Genomic DNA, 20,917 nt, shown 5'->3' on the forward strand with positions numbered 1-20,917 from the left:
TTTATATGTATATGTATGTTTATGCCAAAAATATATTGTTCCAAGACCATTCAGAGGAGGAAAGAAATCTTTTCAACAAATGCTACTGGGACAACTGGATATCCACATGTTAAAAAAAAAAAATGAATTTGGACCTCCTACCTCACACCATACACAAAAAGTAATTCAAAATGGATCAAAGACCTCAATGTAAAAGCAAAAATTATTAGAAAAAAACATAAGTGTAAATCTGTGTGATCTTGGATCAGGCAATGGTTTCTTAGATATGAAACCAAAAGTACAAACAATGAAAGAAACAAATTAGGCTTCATCAAAATTAAAAACTCTTTTGGGTCAAAGAATACCAACAAGGAAGTGAAAAGACAACCCTCACAATGGGAGAGAAATTTGAAAATCTACTATCCAGAATATATTTTTAAAACTACAACTCAACAAAAAGACAACCCAGTTTAGAAATAGAGAATTTGAATAGACATTTCTCCAAGTAAAAAATACAAATGGTCAATAAGCACATGAAAAGAGTCTCAACATCATTGGCCATTAGAAAAATGCAAATCAAAACTACGAGAGAGACCACTTCACACTCAGTAAGATAGCTATAAATTTTTTAAATGCAAAGAATGTGTTGGTGAGGATATGGATAAATTAGAATCCTCATACATTTTTAGTGGGAATTTAAAATGGTGAAACCACTGTGGAAAAAAGCTTGACAGCTCCTCCAAAAGTTAAGTATAAAATTTCCACATGACCCAACAATTCTACTCCTCCTACACATACACCCAAGAGACATGAAAATACATTCACACAAAAACTTGTATGTGAATGTGTTTACAGCAGCATTATACATAATGCTACACAATAAAAAATGGAAACAACCAAGTGTCCATCAACAGATGAACGGGTAAACACAACGTTGTCTGTCCACACAATGGAATAATAGTCAGCCATAAAAAGGAATGAAATACAGATGTCTGCTACAACATGGATGAACTTTAAAACATGCTAAGGGAATATGGAATCTAAAGAACTTAATAAATTGATGAACAGAATAGATTCAATGACATGGAAGCATAGATGAGACTGATGAATGTCAGAGGGATGGAGGAGGGTGGGTGGGTGGAGGGGGAGAGAGTAACCAAAGAATTTATGTGCATATATACACAACCCAAGGACATGGACAATGGTGGGGAGAGGGACTGGGGAGGGGGAAGGAACGGGGTGGAACGGGTCATTGGGGAGAAAAAGGGACATCTGTAATACTTTAAACAATAATAAAACTTTAAAAAAAAACAAACAAAAAAAAACCATGCTAAGGTAAATAAGCCAGGCACAAAAGACCACACACACGGTATGATTCAATTCATCTTAAATGTCCAGAATAGGTAAATCCATAAAGGCAGAAAATAGTGGTTGCCAGGGGGTGGGGGAGAGGGAGAATTAGGACTGACTGCTAATAGCTGCAGGGTTTCTTTTTGATAGTGGAAATGTCCTGGAATTAGTGATGATAGTACAGAACACAATGCGTACACACAACACAGACTTTAAAATGGGGATTTTTATGTTCTGTATGTCTCCACTAAAAAGATATTGTTAGGAAAATCAATGTAAAACATTCTTTAGGAGGATCTGTTTATGTAGGAGGGAAAACTACATATGTTCATGTGCTTGCATATCCTTAGAAAGTTTCTACAAAGATACGCAATACACTGCTAGTCACTACTTGTGACTACTTATGAAATGGGATGGAAAAGGGGTCCTTTCACTTTAAACTTAACTTCCATGCCATTATTTGATTTTGTTGATGCCCAGCTCAGCCAGTATTCACACAAGCCAACCTCCAAAGCTCCTGGAGTCTACTCCATAGCAAGCTTGAGGATGTAGCCCCAAACAAGACTTGCACTGCCCTCCCAGGTTCCTAGGGGAGCAACATGGTCATGGAGAAATGGCCCCACCTCCCTGGGCTTCAGCTGGCTCATCTGTGGAATGGGGACGGCAACAGCCCACCCTGTAGCGTGCTGTGAGGCCAAATGAGGGTGTGGAGCTGCTGACCTAGGAGAGGGAGGTGTGCAGCGGAAGGCGTGGTGGGGCTGTGAGGGTGAGGACAGGGACCAAGGGGGACGTGGGGACCATCGCAGGCTCTCAGACTTGTACTCATGGCCGCAAGGCCTGCTGGAGCATGTGCTCGTCTGCCACCTTGTGTGGCAGTGTCACCACCAAGCCCTTGTTCTCCTGCATCGTCTGGCAGATGATCTCATAGGCCTTCTGGTTCCCGGACCAACAGCGGCGGGCCACCTGTCAACGGTGTGCAGAGAGGGCTGTGCTGTAGCTGGTGGGTGCCAACATCACCAGGTTCCCAACAAGGCATTCTGGACACACTGGGCCTGGGCTCAAACCCCCCGGGGGACGCTCTGTGCTATGGGTGGGGTCAGTCTGTCCTGGCCCCACCCGAGACTCAGACCTCCTCCTCTCTTGGCCCGATTACTACTTACCTGCCTCTCTGATCTAAAACCAGCTTTCCTTCCACCTAGCCACCCCGCTCCACGCAGGGGCGCAGGCCAGGCACTCAGGAGTCATCCTCAGCACCCCTCCTCTCTGGCCTCATAGAAAGGACACCCATCTTGGATCAGCCTTAAACCGTCTCCATCCACTGCCTTCCCATCTCCATCATCAGGGCTCCCAGGGTGACTATAATGGCACCTCGCCCGCCTCCCTGCTGTCATGCTTGCCAACCCACACCTCCTGGCCCTCCCATGCCTCCCCCAGTCCATCCTCTCACTGCTTCACTGCCTTCAGGATGAAGACTTTCCTCTGCTGGGGGATCCCAGAGAGTTGGCCCCTCCAAGAAACCCTTCACCTCCACTCTCACATTTACTCTCTGGACCACCCAATTCTCTGGGCTCTTGTGCTCAGGCTCCCTCTTTCGATCACAGCCGCACACACCCTTCCTCATTACCACCTGACTTCCCATATGTTCCCCCTTTCAGGCTGCCTGTGATGTGGTCCAAGAGAGGAAGGAGCCCCTGCCACACACACACACACACAGAGGCCACCCTGGATCACAGCAAAGCTAATCATAGCTGCACAGCCAGAGGCTGTTCTAGCATAGATCCTGCACTCTCTGACCAGCCTCAGAGATGGTGGAAAGATGAGGCTTTAAAAGGAGGCCTCTCCTACCAGCATTGGGGGTGCTCTCACTGGGAGGGCAGGGTCGGATGCTAGGGGCCCCCTGTGTGGACAGAGGCTGGGCTGGAGGGTAAGCTCAGAGGCGGGGAGATGCAAAGGAACCTCTGGAAACAGCCCGAGAGAGATGCAGGCAGCTGACAAGGAGAGACACAAATGAGCAGGAATGGCAGGATGGGCTCCTGACCATTTTGGTAAAAGGGGCAGAACTCCATCTCAAGTCTGCAGTTGGAAGGGACAAAGTCACCAATGGAGAGAGAAGGCAGGGGAGAGACTAGGGGTGACTTACTCCATTGGAGACGTCCCAACTGAGCATCATCTTGGCCTTCTGCTCAGCCTCCTGGGTCCCATCAAGCACGAGGCCGAACCCACCATTCATCACCTCACCCCTGGCAAGAGGCAAAAGAGTTTCCAGGTTACTTCTGGGTCCTGTGCCCTCTTGATAGCCTACAGATGCAGAAGCCTCACAGGTCTATGCTGTCCACTCATGCCTCTGTGCTTTTACCCCATGGACCCTGAGTCCATCTTCAGGATCCACTCGTGTGTCACATCTTGCTTGCAGCCTGACCTCCTGAGCATGACATGACCTCCTTCTGTGGTTCTGAGCGCTTCCTTGGGGCTCTCTTGTATCACTCAATTCAATTGTCACTCTTCCCAATTTTCTCTTTATGCTCCTTGTCTTCTTTATCTCTTCTTTCTACTTGCTTTAGGTGTATTTTGGGGTCCTGATTACTTGACTTGAAAACTGAGTTCCTTTCTTTTCAGCATTTGTTTCCTAATTAACACATTTCTCTGTTCTATTTTGACTGCCTTCTCTCACAGGTGTGATATGTTCTGTGTTGTTTCTTAACAGATGTCATTCGAACCTACTTGAGTGTGTTAGTGCTATTCCACTGTCCACACACTTGCCCGCGGTTTTCCTCCCTCAGCCGTGAGGACCCTCTCCTTCCTGGCACCCCTACACTTTTGTTCTCACCTTCAATGTCATTATCAAAGGCTGCTGGACCCAGCCGAAGTTCCTGCTCAGCTCGAATCACTATGCACTTCACATGTCCCCTTCAATGACACACACAGGAAATGCCCTGGGTCTTGTCAGTACCTTCCAGGGCTCTCCTGCCAAACACAGACGCTGGCGACCACAGCACACAGCCTTTCAGTACCCAGCGCCAGTGAATTTGCTCTTCTCCTTCCCACGCCCGGAAGGCACACCTAGTTTCTCTAGTCTCAGATCCCTCAAGATTGGCGGGCCTTAGCTGCTTCTCTGCCCAGCCTGCACCCTACTGATAACCTCAGTCAGTTCCCACCAGGAAGGCAAAGAGCCCTCTGCCCCAGGAGCCACCTGTGCTCGCACTCTGGGCACAAAAGCTGCCCCTGCCTGGCTAGCCTGGTGTTGATGCCAGCCCATACCTGGCCAGCCCTGTGCCTGCGAGCAGGCTCCCAGCACATCTCTCGCCAGCCTTTAAGGTGGGATGCTCCGACTAGATTTAAGGTCATGACCATTCATTCACCGGTCAGAGGCTGATTGTTAGAGAAGAAAGCAGAAGGCAGCAAAAGTCACCAAAGGACGACCCCCATGTGTCCTTCAACCAAAGAGGTCTTTTTGAGATTAGAACTACACCTTTCATTTGGGGATCCAGAAGCCCAGATGGTCAGAGACCAAAGATGCTCAGCTCAGGTGTCCTCTGCAAACCTTGCACCCCCATGAAGGAGCCCTGAGCATGCTGAGCCCAGGAAAATGGGTGCTAAAGGCAGCATTGTTCTCAGTGCAGTATTTGGATAAACTCACAGTGTTGGGACAACTAGCCCTTTGAGAAAAACAAAAGTAGAACCCGATATCACACATAAAGAAAAACAAAATCCAGATATACTAAAGAAGGAAATATTTAAAATTATAAGGTGAATAAAGAAAGTTTAGGACACTGTTTTTTTGTTTTGTTTTTAAGTCCGGAAAGGGAGAGGTTTTTGAAAGCAACATTTAAAATAATGGAAAGTCAGAATAGAAAAGCCACTGGAGAGAGATGTAAAACTCCCCTGTGTGTGAGGAGAGGGGGCCTGCCCAGGTACCCGTTCCAAAAAGCCCAGGTGTGGGGAGGGTGGTTCATTCTCAGTCCCTGACAGTAACTCCTTAGGGTCCTACTTGGGGCAGAGGCTGAGCGATACCGTGGCGTGGAGCCTGCCTGTTTCTGCCTGACGCGGCTCCTACAATGGCTCCCTGGGCTCCAGGGCTCCCTGCCAGCAGCAAGGCTGCTAGGTCTGCATGGAAACTGAGGGCTGCACTGACCCATCACTCTGCCTCCTCTGCACCTCCCCCTACCCTTCCTTTCCCAGGTGGTCTTCCCCAATAACCCTCTGTACATGCCCAACCCGACCTCAGCACCTGCCCCCTGGGGAACCCAGACAGCACACATGCTTTAAACAAAGTTCAAAGACTAGTGACACAAATCCAATACATCCATCTTATCTCTAGAATAGATGAAGAATGCCTGCAAATCGATAAGAAAAAGCCCACAACACAAAACCAAAAACTCAGAGTAGGCAATTCAAATCAAAACAAGAATTTCTTACTTCTCGCACCCCAGGCTGGTAAATCCCATGTTAACACCCAGTGAGCACTGAGGAGGTTATGCAAACAGGAATCTGTATATCAGGAAATTTGGTGGCAGCTATCAAAGTTTAAAGTGTCCACCTTGCCCTGCCGGGCGTGGCTCAGCGGTTGAGCGTCGACCTAGGATCCAGGCGATCCGGGTTTGATTCCCGGTCAGGGCACATGCCAGGTTGAGGGCTGCAGCCAATCAATGACTCTCTCATCATTGATGTTTCTATCTCTCTCTCCCCCCTCTCCTTTCCTCTCTCTGAAATCAATAAAGATATATTAAAAAAATAAAATGCCCACCTTTTTTGAACCTGAGATTACAAATAGCATGCACATGACAGAGGTTAACATTTACAGGAGGGACATCACGTTCTGGCCCTGTTCTGGCACCTTTACAAGATATTTGTGGTGCATTGGCACATGCATTCAGGCCAGGCCTCCCACAACCCCAGCTCACTGCGACACCTGGGCAAAGTTATTTATCTCTGCTGGGTAGTGCTTATGGCTTAGATGAGTCTGCTGTAGCAATCAGATGAGTTAGCACACAAATTTCTTAGAGGACATTGCTCATGTTATGCACTATATAAGCCTTCGCTATTATTAACTCATCTAATCTTCACCGATAGGTGACAAAGCAGTTGCTATTATTATGGCCATTTTGTCAATGAGAAGCAAAGCTCAACAGCTTAACTTGTGCAGACAAATCGACTTCAGAATCCGTGCTGTTCATTATGCAACAAAACTGTACATACAAAGATGCTCCCTGCTGCACTGGAGGTGGGAAGGGGTGAGGGAGATCTACGTGCACGGATGGCGGGAGCCTTCGATGCCCTGGCTACTCGGAGGGTCCTCGGTCCAGCAGAAGCAGCGTCACTGGAGCTGGTTAGAATGCTGAAGCTCACCCCCTCCAGACCTGCCTAGGCAAGGTCTCCATTTAACAAGCTCCCTGGGGAATCCTGGGCACTTTCAAGTTTGAGATGCCTTTTAAGAGGAAAAAAATGTATCTGGATAAAGATGGTTGATCGAATACATCAATTTATTCCTCAAAGACATGGGCCCTGGGGCCGGATCTGGGTGTAAGGACAGAAGGCACATCAGAAGGTGAGAGAGTGAACATGAATAAAAGATTGAGGAGAAGTCTCAACATCCAACAGTGAGGCCCTGTCCCTCCCACCCCCACTCCCAGAACTGACCACACCATCCCTACAGGGCAGGAGAACCAACCAGCCCTCTCTAAATGAGTAGACAGACAGCAAGAGCAGCTGGACAGACCACACGGGGACAGATACCATGTGAATAACCAGAAGGACGGGCTCTGTGGAGACAGAGGCAACAGAGAAAGGAGAAAATGACACACATGACACTGCTCAACATGAACTTGAGGTGTTCCCAAAAGAGCCCTGGAGAACAGCCGGGATATAAGGTGTTGATGCCAGCATCTTGCCAGCTTCTGTCCCTGTCCACAGAGTCTGGGGGCAGCCTTAGGGATGGGAGCAACTTGGGAATTTGCATTCCTTGTCCTTCGAGCTCGAGTGGTGGGGGGGCAGCAGTGGCCGAGCTGTCCCCTGCCCTGAGGCCCTTCGTGTTGTTGACTCTCAGCTGCTTTGCTCTTTCCCTTCTTGCCCTCTGTTGTCCCATTGACAATTTTGAGTGGATCCTGGGAGGCAACAGATCTGGGTCCAGATCCAGGCTCTACCACCAGCTCCGTGGCCTTGGGCAAGTTATTTCCCCTTTAGGGTTGCTCTTCATGTTCCCGAACACTCTCAATAAATGCAACACCAAAAGGACAGGTACCCAATAACCAGGCGCTCTTCTCCTGGTTTTCTCTAGCCTTTGTATCAGAAAGGACATGCATTCCAGTTACATTTTCCATTAATTAGAGCCACTTGACTGAGCTGCAGCTGGGAATTTGGGTCAAAGAGGCCCATCGGAATGCCCTGGGAAGCTCAAGTGCTGAAAGACTTGGCTCTGGAGGGCAAGGCTAGGCTTGATCTGGCCAAAACGGGCTCAGAAGTCAGTTCAGAGATGGCCAGGCACAGGAAGCTGTCCTCCTTTCAGAAGCTGCGCCCTGCTGCTCTGGGTAGCCAAGAATTCAACTTGTCCTGAGAGCTTCCCCACGTGACCCCACAGAGACAGACCCTGTGCAGGTGCAGCTGCTACAGCATCGTAACCTCTGGTGCCTCAGCTTCCTCATCTGTAAAATGTACTTTCCTTCTATGATTCGATGAAAGAGTGGATTCAAAGAGTCTAGAAAATGCTTGCCATGGGGTCCATGTGCAATAAGCATTACCTATTCATTATTCTTAGCAGCAGGTGTGATACTGTCAATTACAATAAGAAATATATAGGGTGTCCCCAAAAAATGTATATACACTCTAACAGCGGATAGCTCAATTTTGAAAATGAAATATATTTTAATAAACACTGCCTTTATAATTATTCAAAGTGTGTATATACATTTTTGGGGGACACCCTGTATATTTGGTCTTCATCCCTAATCTGGCACAGAACTACTGAAAGCCTTGGAATTCCTAAGTGTTGAGAATAATAAAGATGTCTTTTGTTATGTTAATGAGGTGACTACTGCCCCCCTCCCCAAGGATACAGGTTGGTTGCCAGGGGAACCAACCACAGAACACAGGATTGGAACTTTCAGTCCTACCCCGGACCTCCAGGGAAAGTGGAGGGGCTAGAGGTTGAATTGGTCACTAATGGTCAGTGATTTCATCAAACATGCCTATGTAATGAAGCTTCCATAAAAAACAAAAGGGACGGGGTTCAGACAGCTTCCAGTTGGGGGACCAGAATGCTTCCATGTGCCACTGTGTGGGGCCCCACACTCCATAAAAGCAGAAATTCCTGTTGAAACCTTGTCTTACGTATCTTTTCATCTGTTGATTTGTATCCTTAAATCTTCTTTGTAATAAATTGGTGATCTAGTTAGTTAAATGGGTTTCCTGAGTTTTGTGAGCCACTCTCACAAATTAATAGAACTCGAGGGGGTTGTGAGAACCTCCAATCATTAGCAGTTCAATCAGGAGCAACAACCTGGGCTTGCTATTTGAAGTGAGGTGAAAACAGTCTTCTGGGATCTGAGGCTTTCTCAAGGTAGGTAGTGTCAGAATTGAGTTAAAATGTAGGTGTTGGAGGGAATTGTTGGGTGGTGTGAGAAAACCTATACATGTTGGTAATAGAATTGTAGTGGACATTTTTATGATAGAGCTGTTGATATAGCATAGTAAAAGCTAGGAAAATTCTAGGACAAGTGGAATAGGGAAACTGAGACATTGTTAAACAGCAGTTTGCGCCACCTAGTAAATCCTGTCTTTCCGAAACCAAAGACACTTGAGAGTAAATGGTTTGTGCTAGATGGGCCAGGTACAGAAACCCAGATACAGGAACACATCAGGGCAGGAAGCACCAGATGCCTAGCAAGGGGTGAAACTGAGAAAACAAAAACTTTGTCCTCAGGGTAATATATCCCCCATTAGCATATTGCTGGTCATGCAGTTTAGACCCCTGAGTGTTCCTCCCTAAAGATAACATCTAGGCCTCAGTTGTATTTCAGCTCCGGGCCTTGATAAGCAAAACGAGACAAGTGACTCCCACAGGACCAGACACATTGACTAATGACAGTGCCCTGGCACCGACCAATCAGTGGGGACCACGACCCTGAAAGAGCACAGCTGGAATGCTGATGAATATTCTATTGAGACACTCCCCTGAGACCTCCCCAAAGATTTCCAGCCTGCAAGAAAGAGATAAATAGCTCAGGACAAAGAACCCAGCTGCTCTCCACCCTGCCCCAGGGGAGCACGCCCCCCGCCAGCGCCATCTCCATCCCTCCAAGGGGACCCAGGAAGACTTGCAACCAGGGGAGCAATGGACAGCGACAGCTCATCCTGGGGCTTACCCCCTGAACCTGTCTCCAAGGTCCCCTTCTCTCTCACTTCTCAGGGAGCCAAAACAGCCCAGCCTAGGCTCTCCTGTTGCTTCTTCTATGCACCATCCTCATTTATATTTTTGCTGTGGTCAATAAATTCTTGCTTGCTTTTCTCTACTTTGTCTCTTGATTGAAATCTTTCCCTCAAGAAAACAAGAACCAAGGTCTCCCCATCTCCCCCATAACACTGTGACTGTCAGCTAGTAAGAGACCCTCCCAGAAACACAAATTTCCTAATTGTGAAGGTTAGAAATAGGACTGGCCAGGGCAGAGCCCTGAGCCAGGGACCCAGGAGAACAGAGAACCCAGGTCTCCTGCCTCCCTGCCTGTCTGCCCTGGGAATCTCAGGTGGAATGAAAAGAGAGCACCGTGAGAATTCCTGAGGAAATATCTGTGAAAGCAAAGTGAAACTGATGTAAAAGGGGCAGGCATGGTTCTTACAGCCTTCCTATCCTGTGTGACAGGTAAGACCCCAAAAGGAGGACTGGTTTGTGCAAGACACTCCCCCATGCTTCACCCCCAACGTTCTGCCCCCCAACTTCCAACACACAGGAGGAAAATGCCACAGTAAAGCCCTCAGCAGAGGGAGCTTGGGAGAGGCAGGGCCCAGGACCCTCAAGGAAATCCTCATGCCTTCCATGGGAGCCTGCACCCCCACCACCCTGTACTCCAAAACTTTCTTACCAGCCCACGCCCCCACCATTGTGAAGAGCAACCCAGGTGGCTCCTCGAAAGGCATCGCCCACGAAGTTCTGCACGGCCATGTCTGTGGAAACAAAGGCCACCACCAATTATTCCCTGAGTGAGGTGGGCCGGGTCCAGGCCAGGCTCTGGCCAGTACACAATTGGGCATTCACAGGCTCCACTGGCTGACCCTGTCAGGCCTGAAGGACAGATAGTGAACTAGGCACAGATGACTCTAGAAACAGCAATAATTTATATTTGCAAAGCTAAGCAAAAGCAGGAGAAATTGACAAATTCCCACTTACCCACTATAGTATCCTTCCCTATAATTATGCTCTCTAGCACTGAATGCCAGATAAAGTGCCCAGAAGCAGGAAGAAAATAGAATTAAAAGGGAGCTGGTAGTGATTTTAGTTTAGAGGTGTAGAAAGCCAAAGAGAATCACTCCCACCCTTAAAACAAACAAGCAAACAAAAGAATGGAGGTGGGAACTAATCACAAATTAATGACTTTTCTAGACCCCATCAGAGAACTGAGGTCCCAGGGCAACAAATTTGAAATCTGGAGAGAGATAGGCGTTGGCCAGAGAAACAGAATCCGACCTGGTCACCTTACAAGTGTCTAACAATTGATAAAGGACAAGCATGAGCCCTGGGATGGTGAGGCCCCTGGGACATGGATATAAGGGGGTTTGCACCCTTTGGCAAACTCTTGATTCCAAAACCTCCACTGGGTGCTCACAGAGAAGATCAGGGAGAATCCTGAGTATGCTTTTTTCTTGGTGCTGGGCTGTGAAGATTGGGAAGCACCATGAGCTAAGAAATCCAAGAAATGCAGCTCTAGAAGCTGGAGAAGGACAGGAAACAGATTCTGCCCTAGAGCCTCCTAAGACGTCATGGCCCGGCCAACACCTTGACTTGGGCCTATTAAAACTGACTTCTGACTTCAGAACTGTGGGAGAATACATTTGTGTTGTTTTAAGCCACTAAGTTTGTGGTGATTTATTACAGTGGCCACACAGTACAAACACAAACTATATTAATATCAGAGAATTTCAGAACCAGGAATATTATAAAAAATAAAGAGGGACATTACATAATGATAAAGAGGTCAATTCTCCAAAAAGATCTAATTAACCTAAATGAATGTGCACCTAACAATATAGCTTTAAAATACGAGGCAAGCCAGAGAGGAGTGGCTTGGTTGGTTGGGCGGCGTCCTGCACACTGAAAGGGTTGCAGGTTCAATCCCCAGTCAGGGAGCGTGCAGAGGGCAGCAATCAATGTTTCTCTCTCACATCTCTCCTTCTCTCTCTCTCTCTCTCTTCCTCCCTCCCTCCCTTTCTTTCTCTAAGCATGTCCTCAGGTGAGGGTTAAAGAAAAAGAAAAAGTGCCTCTCTCAACACAGCCTAAATTTAAAAAAAAAAAAAAAAAAGAGGGAAAATGGTTAAGAACTGAAAGAAGAAATAGGCACATCCACAAATAGATTTGGAAACTTCACCACTCCTCCCTCAGTAATTTATAGAATAGGCAGAAAATCAGTACAGATAGGCTACCTGAACAGCATTATCAACCAACCTGACCTAATTGACATTTTACGAAAAATTCACCAAATAACAGCAGAATACACATTCTCAAGTGCTCCAAGATAGACCACATTCTGGGCCATGGAATCCTTAACAAATTTAAAAGAACAGAAGTAATACACAGTAAGTTCTCACACCATAATAGAATTAAACTAGAAGTTAGTAATAAAAAGATATCTGAAAAATCCCCCCAAATTTGAAAATTAAAAAACATACTTCTAAATAACCCTTGGATCAAAGAAGTCTCAAAGGAAATTTAAAAATATTTTGAACTGGGTGAAAATAAAAATACATCATATAAAAATCTGTAGGATATAGCTAAAGTAGGTTCAGAGATAAATTTATAGCATTAAATACTTATATTAGAAAAGAAGAAGGTCTTAAATCAGTAATCTCAGCTTCTACCTTGCAGAAAGAAGGGCAAATTAAACCCAAAGCAGGCCAGAGGATGGACATACCAACGATTAGAGCATAAATCAATGAACTTGGAAGCAGACAAGCAATGGGAAGAAAATCACATGAACTAAAATCTTCTTTGAGAAGATTAATAAACTTGATAAACTTCTAGCCAAACTGACCAATAAAAAAGAAAGACACAAATGACCAATATCAGAAATGACAGAGGATATCACAGCTGACCCCACAGACAATAAAAAGCAAATAAAAGAATATCACTCTCCATAAATCTGATAACTTCCATGAAACGGACCAATTCCTTGAAAAAAAGGATGGTGCTCCTGAGTGCCCACCTCCTTCCCTTGGGACCCTGTCCATAATGGGAGGAGCCCTCAGGTGCCGGGAATGGGAAAGCCACCCAAGGAGTAGACATCCGCCCCTGTGAGGAAGACGATAATTACAGCAGTTGCAGAAGCAGCAGCAGTGAGAGCAGCGGTGGCGGCGAACCGTCACCAAACACTGGCTATGGGGCCCTGCTGGAGATGTGTCCATTCAGCTTATTCTTCACAACAACCCTATGCAGTAGATACCACTGCTCTTCCAATTTTACAGACAGGGTCAGTGAGGTTCAGAGACTTTAAGTACCTTGCCGAAGATCACCCAGCAAGCGATGGGGCCAGAAGCACACCCAAGTCTAGGGTATCCAACTGTCCCAATTTGCCTAGCACTGGCCCTACTTATTTATTTATTTATTTATTTATTTATTTATTCATTCATTCATTCATTCATTTATTTTTAATCCTCACTCGAGGATATTTTTTTCCATGGCTTTTCAGAGAGAGTGGAAGGGGGAGAGAGAGAGAGAGAAACATCGATGTGAGAGAGACACATTGATTGGTTGCCTTCCACACGCACCCTGATCACTAGGGCCAGGGATCAAGCCTGCAACCAAGGTATGTGCCCTTCGCCCAAACTGAATCCGGGAGCCCTCAGTCCGCAGGCCAAGGCTCTAACCAATGAGCCAAACTGGCTAGGGCCACTGGCCCAGTTTTAAAACCTGAGGTCCCATATCCCAGAACCCCCTCTGTTCTAGATTGGTCACCCTATGTCCTGCCTTTCAAATGCCAGCACATTTTTTGTAACATCATGACTAACTAAATGAATCAATTGATTTTTAAATAAAATCCAAATCCAACATTTTAAAAAAATGTTTTAAAAATTTTGTCTTCCTCACCTGCACAGAAGGCAGAGCCGTCGTAAATGTTGGAGGTCTCCCTAAAGGGACTGTCTGTGCCACTCACATCATGGTGGTCTCGGCTCAGGACCACCGGGGCCTGCAGTGTGGAAGGATATGAAATGTCAGCCAACAGTGTCCACTACGGCTGCCCAGCAGAGGGCAGGGTTGAATCAGGCCATATTCAAATACCGCCCCCTGGAAAACAGACATTTAGCAAGAGGAAGCACAGATGTTTTTGATGTCTTCGGGTAGCTACTAATGGATTCTGCTTATTCTGGCACTTACTATATGCCCAGAAGGCCCTGCATAATATATCACTAAGTCTTCTCAACAACCCTATCCAGATAGGCACGACTGTTATCATGCCCATTTTAAAGAGAGGAAAACTAAGGCCCAGAGAGGATAAGAAACTTGCCCAACATCACAAAGATTGTAAGTGGGCAGGCTGGGATTTAAAGCCACACATAGCATACTAGAATCCGGGCTCTCCCTTCAGGCAGACTGGCCCCTGAGTCTGTGACACCACTGGGTGTCAGTTTTCCCAGCCCTCCCCAGTGGGCACGTACGTTCACAAACTCCTCATGCAATAGGAGGTAGCCTGCCAAAAGGGTAACTCCCCACTGCTATGAATCAAGGACACCTCCATGCCTTTCCTTGAACAGGCCAAATTTGCTTCTACCTCTCCACCTGTGTCCTGGGACCACCCAGGTATACCCTCTGGATATTCAGGCCTCAGTTCTACACCAGCAACTCAGAAAGGCCTGTCTTGACCACCCCACCTAGAGTCACCGCTCACCCCACCCAATCACACCCACTTTGTCACCTCACCTTATTTTCTTCAGAGTTTGTCGCCATCTAAAATTCTCCTTGAATTTATACCTTTAGTTGTATATTGTTAGATTCTCTTCAATAGTAAAGAGGTTAAGGTGGGGACTCTGTTTATTAACTTCTTTGCCACATTGCCCCCAGTGCTTAGAATACACCTGGCACAGAGGAAGCTGTCAATCAGTAGACAGGAAGGAAGGAAGGAAGGAAGGAAGGAAGGAAGGAAGGAAGGAAGGAAGGAAGGAAGGAAGGAAGGAAGGAAGGAAGGAAGGATTAAAACACCCAGCTCTCAGTGCTGACCTCTGACCCCAGCCTGGGTGTGACTCTGCCAGCCATCCCATGAGCACCTTGAGCACCGTGGGCTTTCAGGAAGCGCCCAACAGTGGTGCGCTCAGGTGGTGCTCCCTGAGAAAGGCCAGGATGTTGATTTTGCTGCCAGTGCCACCCAGAACCATCCACAGGGACAGCCTTCACTTTCATCTATTTCGATTTCCTTTTCATGTCTGATCATTAATATTCCTGGTGCTTCTAAACAGAGGGCTGTCACAAGAACTCTGCAAGTAAGCCTAAAAACAGAGGGATGAGAGGTCCCTCTGAACAGTGTGCCCAGGGCTCCATGTCCTCCAAGGGGAGTCGGGCTGACTCAGAGGAAAAGGGGAGGTTTGTCATGGTTTGAAAAAGATAAGTCAACAATTCATTGAATCCTTACTCCTATGCTTTGAGGTTAATATGATTCTCCTTCAAGAGGAGCGAAACAGCCTCAGGAGAGGGCACATGACTTGCTCAAAGTCACATAGGGACCAGTGTCAGAGCCTGGGTTTGAGGACAGATCATCACTCCCTGAGCCCAGCTATCCGACCCTTAACTGACACATACACATACACAGGGCCCTGGGGCAGTGCTGGCGCTGACAGGAAAGAGCCAAAGGGAGGCCCCCACCAGCAGCACAGGAAATGTCACCTTTATCTTCCCCCGGGCGATGGCTTGGTTAAAGGCCACAGCAATGGCCACACGGCCTTTTTGGTCTGAGTACAGGATCCTTGCCTGGGAGCCCACCACCTGCAGAAAGAAAGGTGAAAGCAGGCACCTCAGTGACCTGGTGGTACATGGGAAACACTTGGGTGATATGTCCCACCAGCAGCCAGATGGTCGCCTCCAGGAAGGTTCTGGAGGACGCCCAAGGTACGTGATAGCCCTAAAGTCTGTGGGCCTGAGGCAAGCTCACATCTAGCCCACCAAGCAACCATACCACCCTCTGGCTTGTCCACCTGCATTCTGCCTCTGAGACTCTGAATCACCCATCTCCAGGGATGTCACCTATTATGAGCATTACTCTGCTCAAGTCCTCCCAGTAATAATATTAACACTATCTAATGCACTTTTTTATTGTGCTTGACACAACTCCAGGACTTTACACAGGCATTCATTTGTGAGTTTTATGAGGAAAATGCTATTATCCTCATTGTAGGCTCTATTTTACAGATGAAGAAACTGGGGCCCAGGGAGGCTGAGCAACCTGCCCGTGGTCATTCAGCTGGTAGATGGCATGGTGGAGCATCTACACACTCAACCGCCAGGATGCAGCACCTCTGGGGAGAAAGGAATGGGGAGCTGTTCTTCAATGGGCACAGAGTTTTAGTTTGGGAATGGTAAAAACGGTTCTGCAGTCCCCACCCCACATCACATTCGTTTTCACACTCACCTGAGCATAGTCACAGTCACAGAAATGAGGCCAAGGCAACCATAGCCCTATCAGTGCCTCACCGATCAGTGCCCCATGCACTGACTGCCAAGGAGAGCCCACCCCAAGCACACTACCACAGCCAGGTGTAGTCCACTGTACAGATGAAACAGGAGGCTCAGAAAGGCTGAGCCAGGAGACCCACCTCTTGGGCCCTGTAGGGGCCACCTCTCAAGAGAACTATTTGAGTAACTGGGAAAAGAGCGACTTGACTGACCCTGGTCACTGTCCCAGGCCACCATTTGAAAGTCCTCTAGCTTCTCTGTCCAGCAGCCCCCTCGGTGAGGTAGCTGCTGGCTCTAGTGGGTTTGCCACCTAAGCAGTCTCACGGGGTGTGTTGGCACCCTCTCGGATAGCTCATCTACTGGCCAGGTGGGCAGTCCCATGGTCCGCCACCAGGTCAAGCCCTCACCAGCCGGTGCTTGGCAGCCTCCCGAATCCAGCGAATGTTGTCCATATATTGCAGCTTCACAGCTGGGTTCACTGCAAGGAGAGAAGGGGAGGGTGTGACAGGCGCCAGGAGCCCTGACCCTCCCTCTCACAGGCTGCTGGGCACAGGCACGTGTTCTTCACCCATCGCTGGAGCCCAGAAGCTGAGTCAGAGAGACTCCCTCCTCAGCACCACACTGGGCGGTCTGATTTTCGGAAGCAGCAATGCTGGTAGTCATGCAAATTAATGCACAGAAGTGTGCAGCCCACTGTCTGATACATTCATTCCTTCAATAAGCACAAGAAGGGACTGTGGTGAAACAACCTCCCCACTCCACGTGAAAAGGCCGAACCAAAGCTCTGTAGCAGAAAATCCACAGCTCCATGGGACACTCTGACTGGAAGTAAGCAGAGTGGGCCTGGTAGCTGTGGGAGGCCAGAGGCTCAGAGGGGCCCAGAGGTGGCTACAGAGAATCAGAGGCACTGACCAATAGGCACAAACTGGAAGCCTGTGCCCCTCTGCCCACAAGGGCCAGGCGGGGAATGAGGAGAGGGGGTTGGGGGAAGGGCTGCCCTGCACTGCCAGGCAGGCAGGCTTACTGTGGGGGACTTGGGGAGCCACCCACCCTCCAGCATCTCCAGCCTTACCTCCGCCAGCAATGGCCTCCTCCAGCACAGACGTGGCCAGCTGATCTGTGACTGCCAGGTCCTGGGGGTCCCCTGATGTGCAGACCCAGCGGAAAGGCCCGAATCCCTGGGAGAATATATCCCTGCGGGGACAAAATGCCAATTCGCCTTCCCAAGCGGGCTGCACCCACTGGCGGGCCAGGAGCACCAGGATCCAGGGAGGGGAGAGTGGCGTGTGTTCCAGAGCTGTGTGTGAGTGGGGGCGGTGTTGGGGGCATTGTGTGTGGGCATGTGTAGTAAAGTGGGGGAGCGGCTTCAATGTCCAGAATTGTCACTGGAAGCCTCTACATCACTAACTGGAGGGGAAGTTTCAGAGGCCCTGCCTCCTCCAGCCCCCCTCTATTCTTTAGTCCCCTTTCCCCTCAGTCCCCCTCCTCCTCTACCTCTTTCCCTTTAGCCCCCCCCCCCTTTCCTTCTCCCTCCTCCTTGGTTCCTCTCCCTCCAACTCCATCTTCCTCCCCTTAGCCCCTCCCCTCAGCCCCCTCTCTCCTCCACCTGCATTCCCCTCAGAACCCCCTTCTGGCCCCCCCTCTCCTTTCACCCCTCTCCCTGAGGCCCCCTTCCTTTCCCTCTCCTACTTTCCCTCCTCCACCCTCTTCCCTACCCTCAGTCGGCTTGTCCCTCAGTGCTCTCCCCCCCCCCAGCTCTCTGTCTGCCCTCTCAGAGCTGCGCCATCTCTAGCTGCAGGAGCAGGGAGCTGGGACACAGACAAGCAGAAATTTCTTAAATTGCTGTTATAGACAACCTGACAATCAGTCAAGGAAAGCTAAACAGGAGAAATAGTAAATGTGGGGAGTTGGCCAAATTTGCCTTAGGTGATCTGACCTTCCAGCGTGAACTCCACCCCCAGAGAGGCAGCAGCCTGGGCCCTCCCTGGGTTCCCACTCACCCAGCCCCTCATGGGCTACACTACTGCTTCCCTCCCCAGAGAGTCCCCAGATGCCCCCACCCACAGGGAACCTGAGAAGGAGATGCCTGTCTTCTTGCCTCCCTCCCTCCCTGTTCCCATTGTGCTACACTGAGGGCCAGGAATCTTCCAAAAACATCCTGTGGCCTTCCCTCTCCTGTCCCTGTGTTGCCCCTGGCCTTGGCCTCTAAGCCTCCACCCTCAGCCGGGCTCCCTCCGGGTACCTCCCACTCCTCCCTACTTGTCCTGGGCCACTGGCTCCCCCGGACCTGCCCTGCACAGCCAGGTAGGCACAGGGGCTTCAGAGGACAGCAGGCCTTGCCCTCCATGGATCAAGCCATCAGCACCCTCTTAGGCCCCTGGCCATGGCCATGGGACACAGAGCATCTGGGGTGGTGGGTACTGAAGGTTGGGGGCTTTACCAGGAAGTGACCTCGGCTCCAGGCCCCTGCAGCATGCTTGTCCTCTCACTGGGGCCCTGTGCAAGGTCTCTGACGGTTTCAGTTTCTCTTCACCTGCATTCTGTGATGGCAACCCATGACCCGGTGTGGTAGCCACTCTGGGGCCTCAGCTGTGGTCAGAGGAGAGGCTTTTCTGACCTGAACGTCCAGGACCCAGACACTGGCAGAGGCCTCATCACTTACCCCATAATGTGCTGGACATAGGAGGGGTAGCGGAACTCGGTCTTTTCGCCACCTTTCTTCTCCACATCAGCTCCTATGGACAGAGCATCCTCACAGAGTCACCTGGAGGCGCCAAGGGCTGGCAGGCCCACCCCAAGGTGAGGACATACACCACCATGCAGATGACAATGTAAACAGAGCCCAGGGAAAGACTGCAGAGGCTCTGTCCTGATAGCGAAGCATTGCCAGGTCTCTTTTCAGGTAAAAAAAGAGCAAGTGCAGTACCATCTGGAGCCCCATGTCTGCATCGCGCATGTCCAGGCGGGCACCCCAGAGCCTGAAGACTCCAGGGTTGGGGGGAGAGCTGGTGCCAAAGATGGGCTGGGAGGGAGACCGTCAACTGTATATCTTTTGTACCTTCTGAACTTTACAATTCATGAATGAATCACCTGTTTTACAGAAAGGAGTTTCCTTTATGAAAAAATTAAGCTGCAGTTTTTTGCACTGGAGCTCATACCAAAGCATTGTACTCACTCTCTTTATACTGCTTTATATTTTTAAGGCAAATGGAGAAACTGAAGCCAGAGAGGTGAAGCTGGCAGGATCAGCTTCCAGAAGGCAGGGCAAGGGCAGCTGGCAGGATCAGCTTCCAGAAGGCAGGGCAGGGGCACAGTGAAAACTGCTTGCCATGGCCCCTGCCTCCCCCAGTGCCCACGAGGTCACCCCTGGCTGGAGGGAAGGGAGTGTGCCCACTACCAGCCCAGGAAGAATGGGGCCCCCTCACCAAGCCTCCCTTCTCTCACCTGCTCTCTGGGCCTCCAAGAGGAAGGCATTGCCATAGTCCCAAAAGAAGAAGTTCTCCTTGGCCAGCCTGTTGATGGCTGAGACTTGCCTCCTCAAGCTGCAACAGGCCAATAGTCAGCTGTCAGTTCTGCCTACCAGTGAGACTCTGAAAATGGGCCATCTCTGTCCCATCACTGTCACCCCCCAGCTTCACCCCATGAAGCTCAGCCAGCTCTGCTGACTTCCACTGAATCTGACAGAAGAGGAGACAGAGGCTCAGAGAGGTTAAGGGTCTTACCCAAGGCCATACAGCTGGCCACTGGAGAACCAGGCAGAGGCCACAGCTGCTCAGTCCAAAAGCTCCTTCTAGTGTGCAGCCCCTGCCCCACACCCTGAGCAGCCCTGAGATCTGCATCACCTTTCCTGGACCAGGCCCTTGAATTTTCCAGGATCAGAAGCCATGAGGCTCTGGGCCTCTGCAAAACCAAGCTGCACAGGATAATAGCCACCATTGAATGGGTTGTGGCAGGATGTCTGGTCTGACCCCAGGTCCACCAAGAGCTCCCCTGTCTTGTCCAATTCGTGGACCAGGCGCTCCCTAGAGAAGATGTCGGATAGTCAGTGTAGAGAAGCACCTGCCCAGGTCAGGGGCAGGCAGCATCTGGGACCTGAGTTTAGGGCTCAGCCAGGAGGAAACTATAGCACGTTTTCCAGCCCACACATCTAGCAGTCAGGGACTGAGGCTAATCCTACATCTGCCCTAACCCCTCTACCCCCAAAGAACACCGCAGAAAGGCCGCTGTGAGCTCAGGCCACGATCCAGGTCTTAAGTGCTGCAAGCAGAGCCTCAAACCAGCACTTGAAGCTTTGTGTTCCGGGAGTACCTGGTCACTGTTAGGACCTTGGTTGAAGGGAGAGGTTCACCTGGGGTCCCCAAGGCTGCTGACTCCCATGCCTGCACTTACCAAAGATCCACCACATTGCCATGGTAACCAAGGCTGAGCACCTCCTTTTTTTTCCTTGCTTCCCTAGAGGGCACAAGAACAGAGCAGATGGACCTATCACATCTGCCCAAAGCTGTCCACCCCACCAACACACAGTGGCCACCTAGATGGCTAGAATGCAGAAGACTCAAGAGGCCACCAAAAGTATTATGTGCAAGAGTAGGGCCTGAGACACAGGAACCTATGAGGTGTGTACTTTGAGGACCCAGACCATAAGGGAAACAGCAGACTTGAGAACCCCACAGAGGAGAACTGAGGTGATAATAGTGATAGCCCTTCCTGAGGCAATACTTAGAATTA

At 49.3% G+C, this 20,917-nt stretch overlaps 1 protein-coding gene across 1 annotated transcript in view; it reads right to left on the reverse strand.

Moving 5' to 3' along the window:
- Positions 1-1,349: 1,349 nt before the first annotated feature.
- The window catches only part of UROC1 (urocanate hydratase 1), a 32,843-nt gene continuing 13,275 nt past the window's right edge, over positions 1,350-20,917 (reverse strand). Inside the window, exons 10-20 of the mRNA XM_081149940.1 lie at positions 20,579-20,641; positions 20,032-20,211; positions 19,634-19,731; positions 18,852-18,924; positions 17,262-17,383; positions 16,597-16,667; positions 15,404-15,502; positions 13,616-13,715; positions 10,401-10,482; positions 3,470-3,569; positions 1,350-2,292 (exon numbers count right to left, since the gene is read on the reverse strand). Of these exons, the coding sequence (XP_081006066.1) occupies positions 2,152-2,292; positions 3,470-3,569; positions 10,401-10,482; positions 13,616-13,715; positions 15,404-15,502; positions 16,597-16,667; positions 17,262-17,383; positions 18,852-18,924; positions 19,634-19,731; positions 20,032-20,211; positions 20,579-20,641 (1,129 nt within the window). The 3' untranslated portion in view covers positions 1,350-2,151. The remainder of the gene's footprint in view (positions 2,293-3,469; positions 3,570-10,400; positions 10,483-13,615; positions 13,716-15,403; positions 15,503-16,596; positions 16,668-17,261; positions 17,384-18,851; positions 18,925-19,633; positions 19,732-20,031; positions 20,212-20,578; positions 20,642-20,917) is intronic.

Source organism: Miniopterus schreibersii (assembly GCF_964146895.1).
Source record: "Miniopterus schreibersii genome assembly, chromosome: 10".
In the NCBI taxonomy this organism is placed as follows: Eukaryota; Metazoa; Chordata; class Mammalia; order Chiroptera; family Miniopteridae; genus Miniopterus; species Miniopterus schreibersii.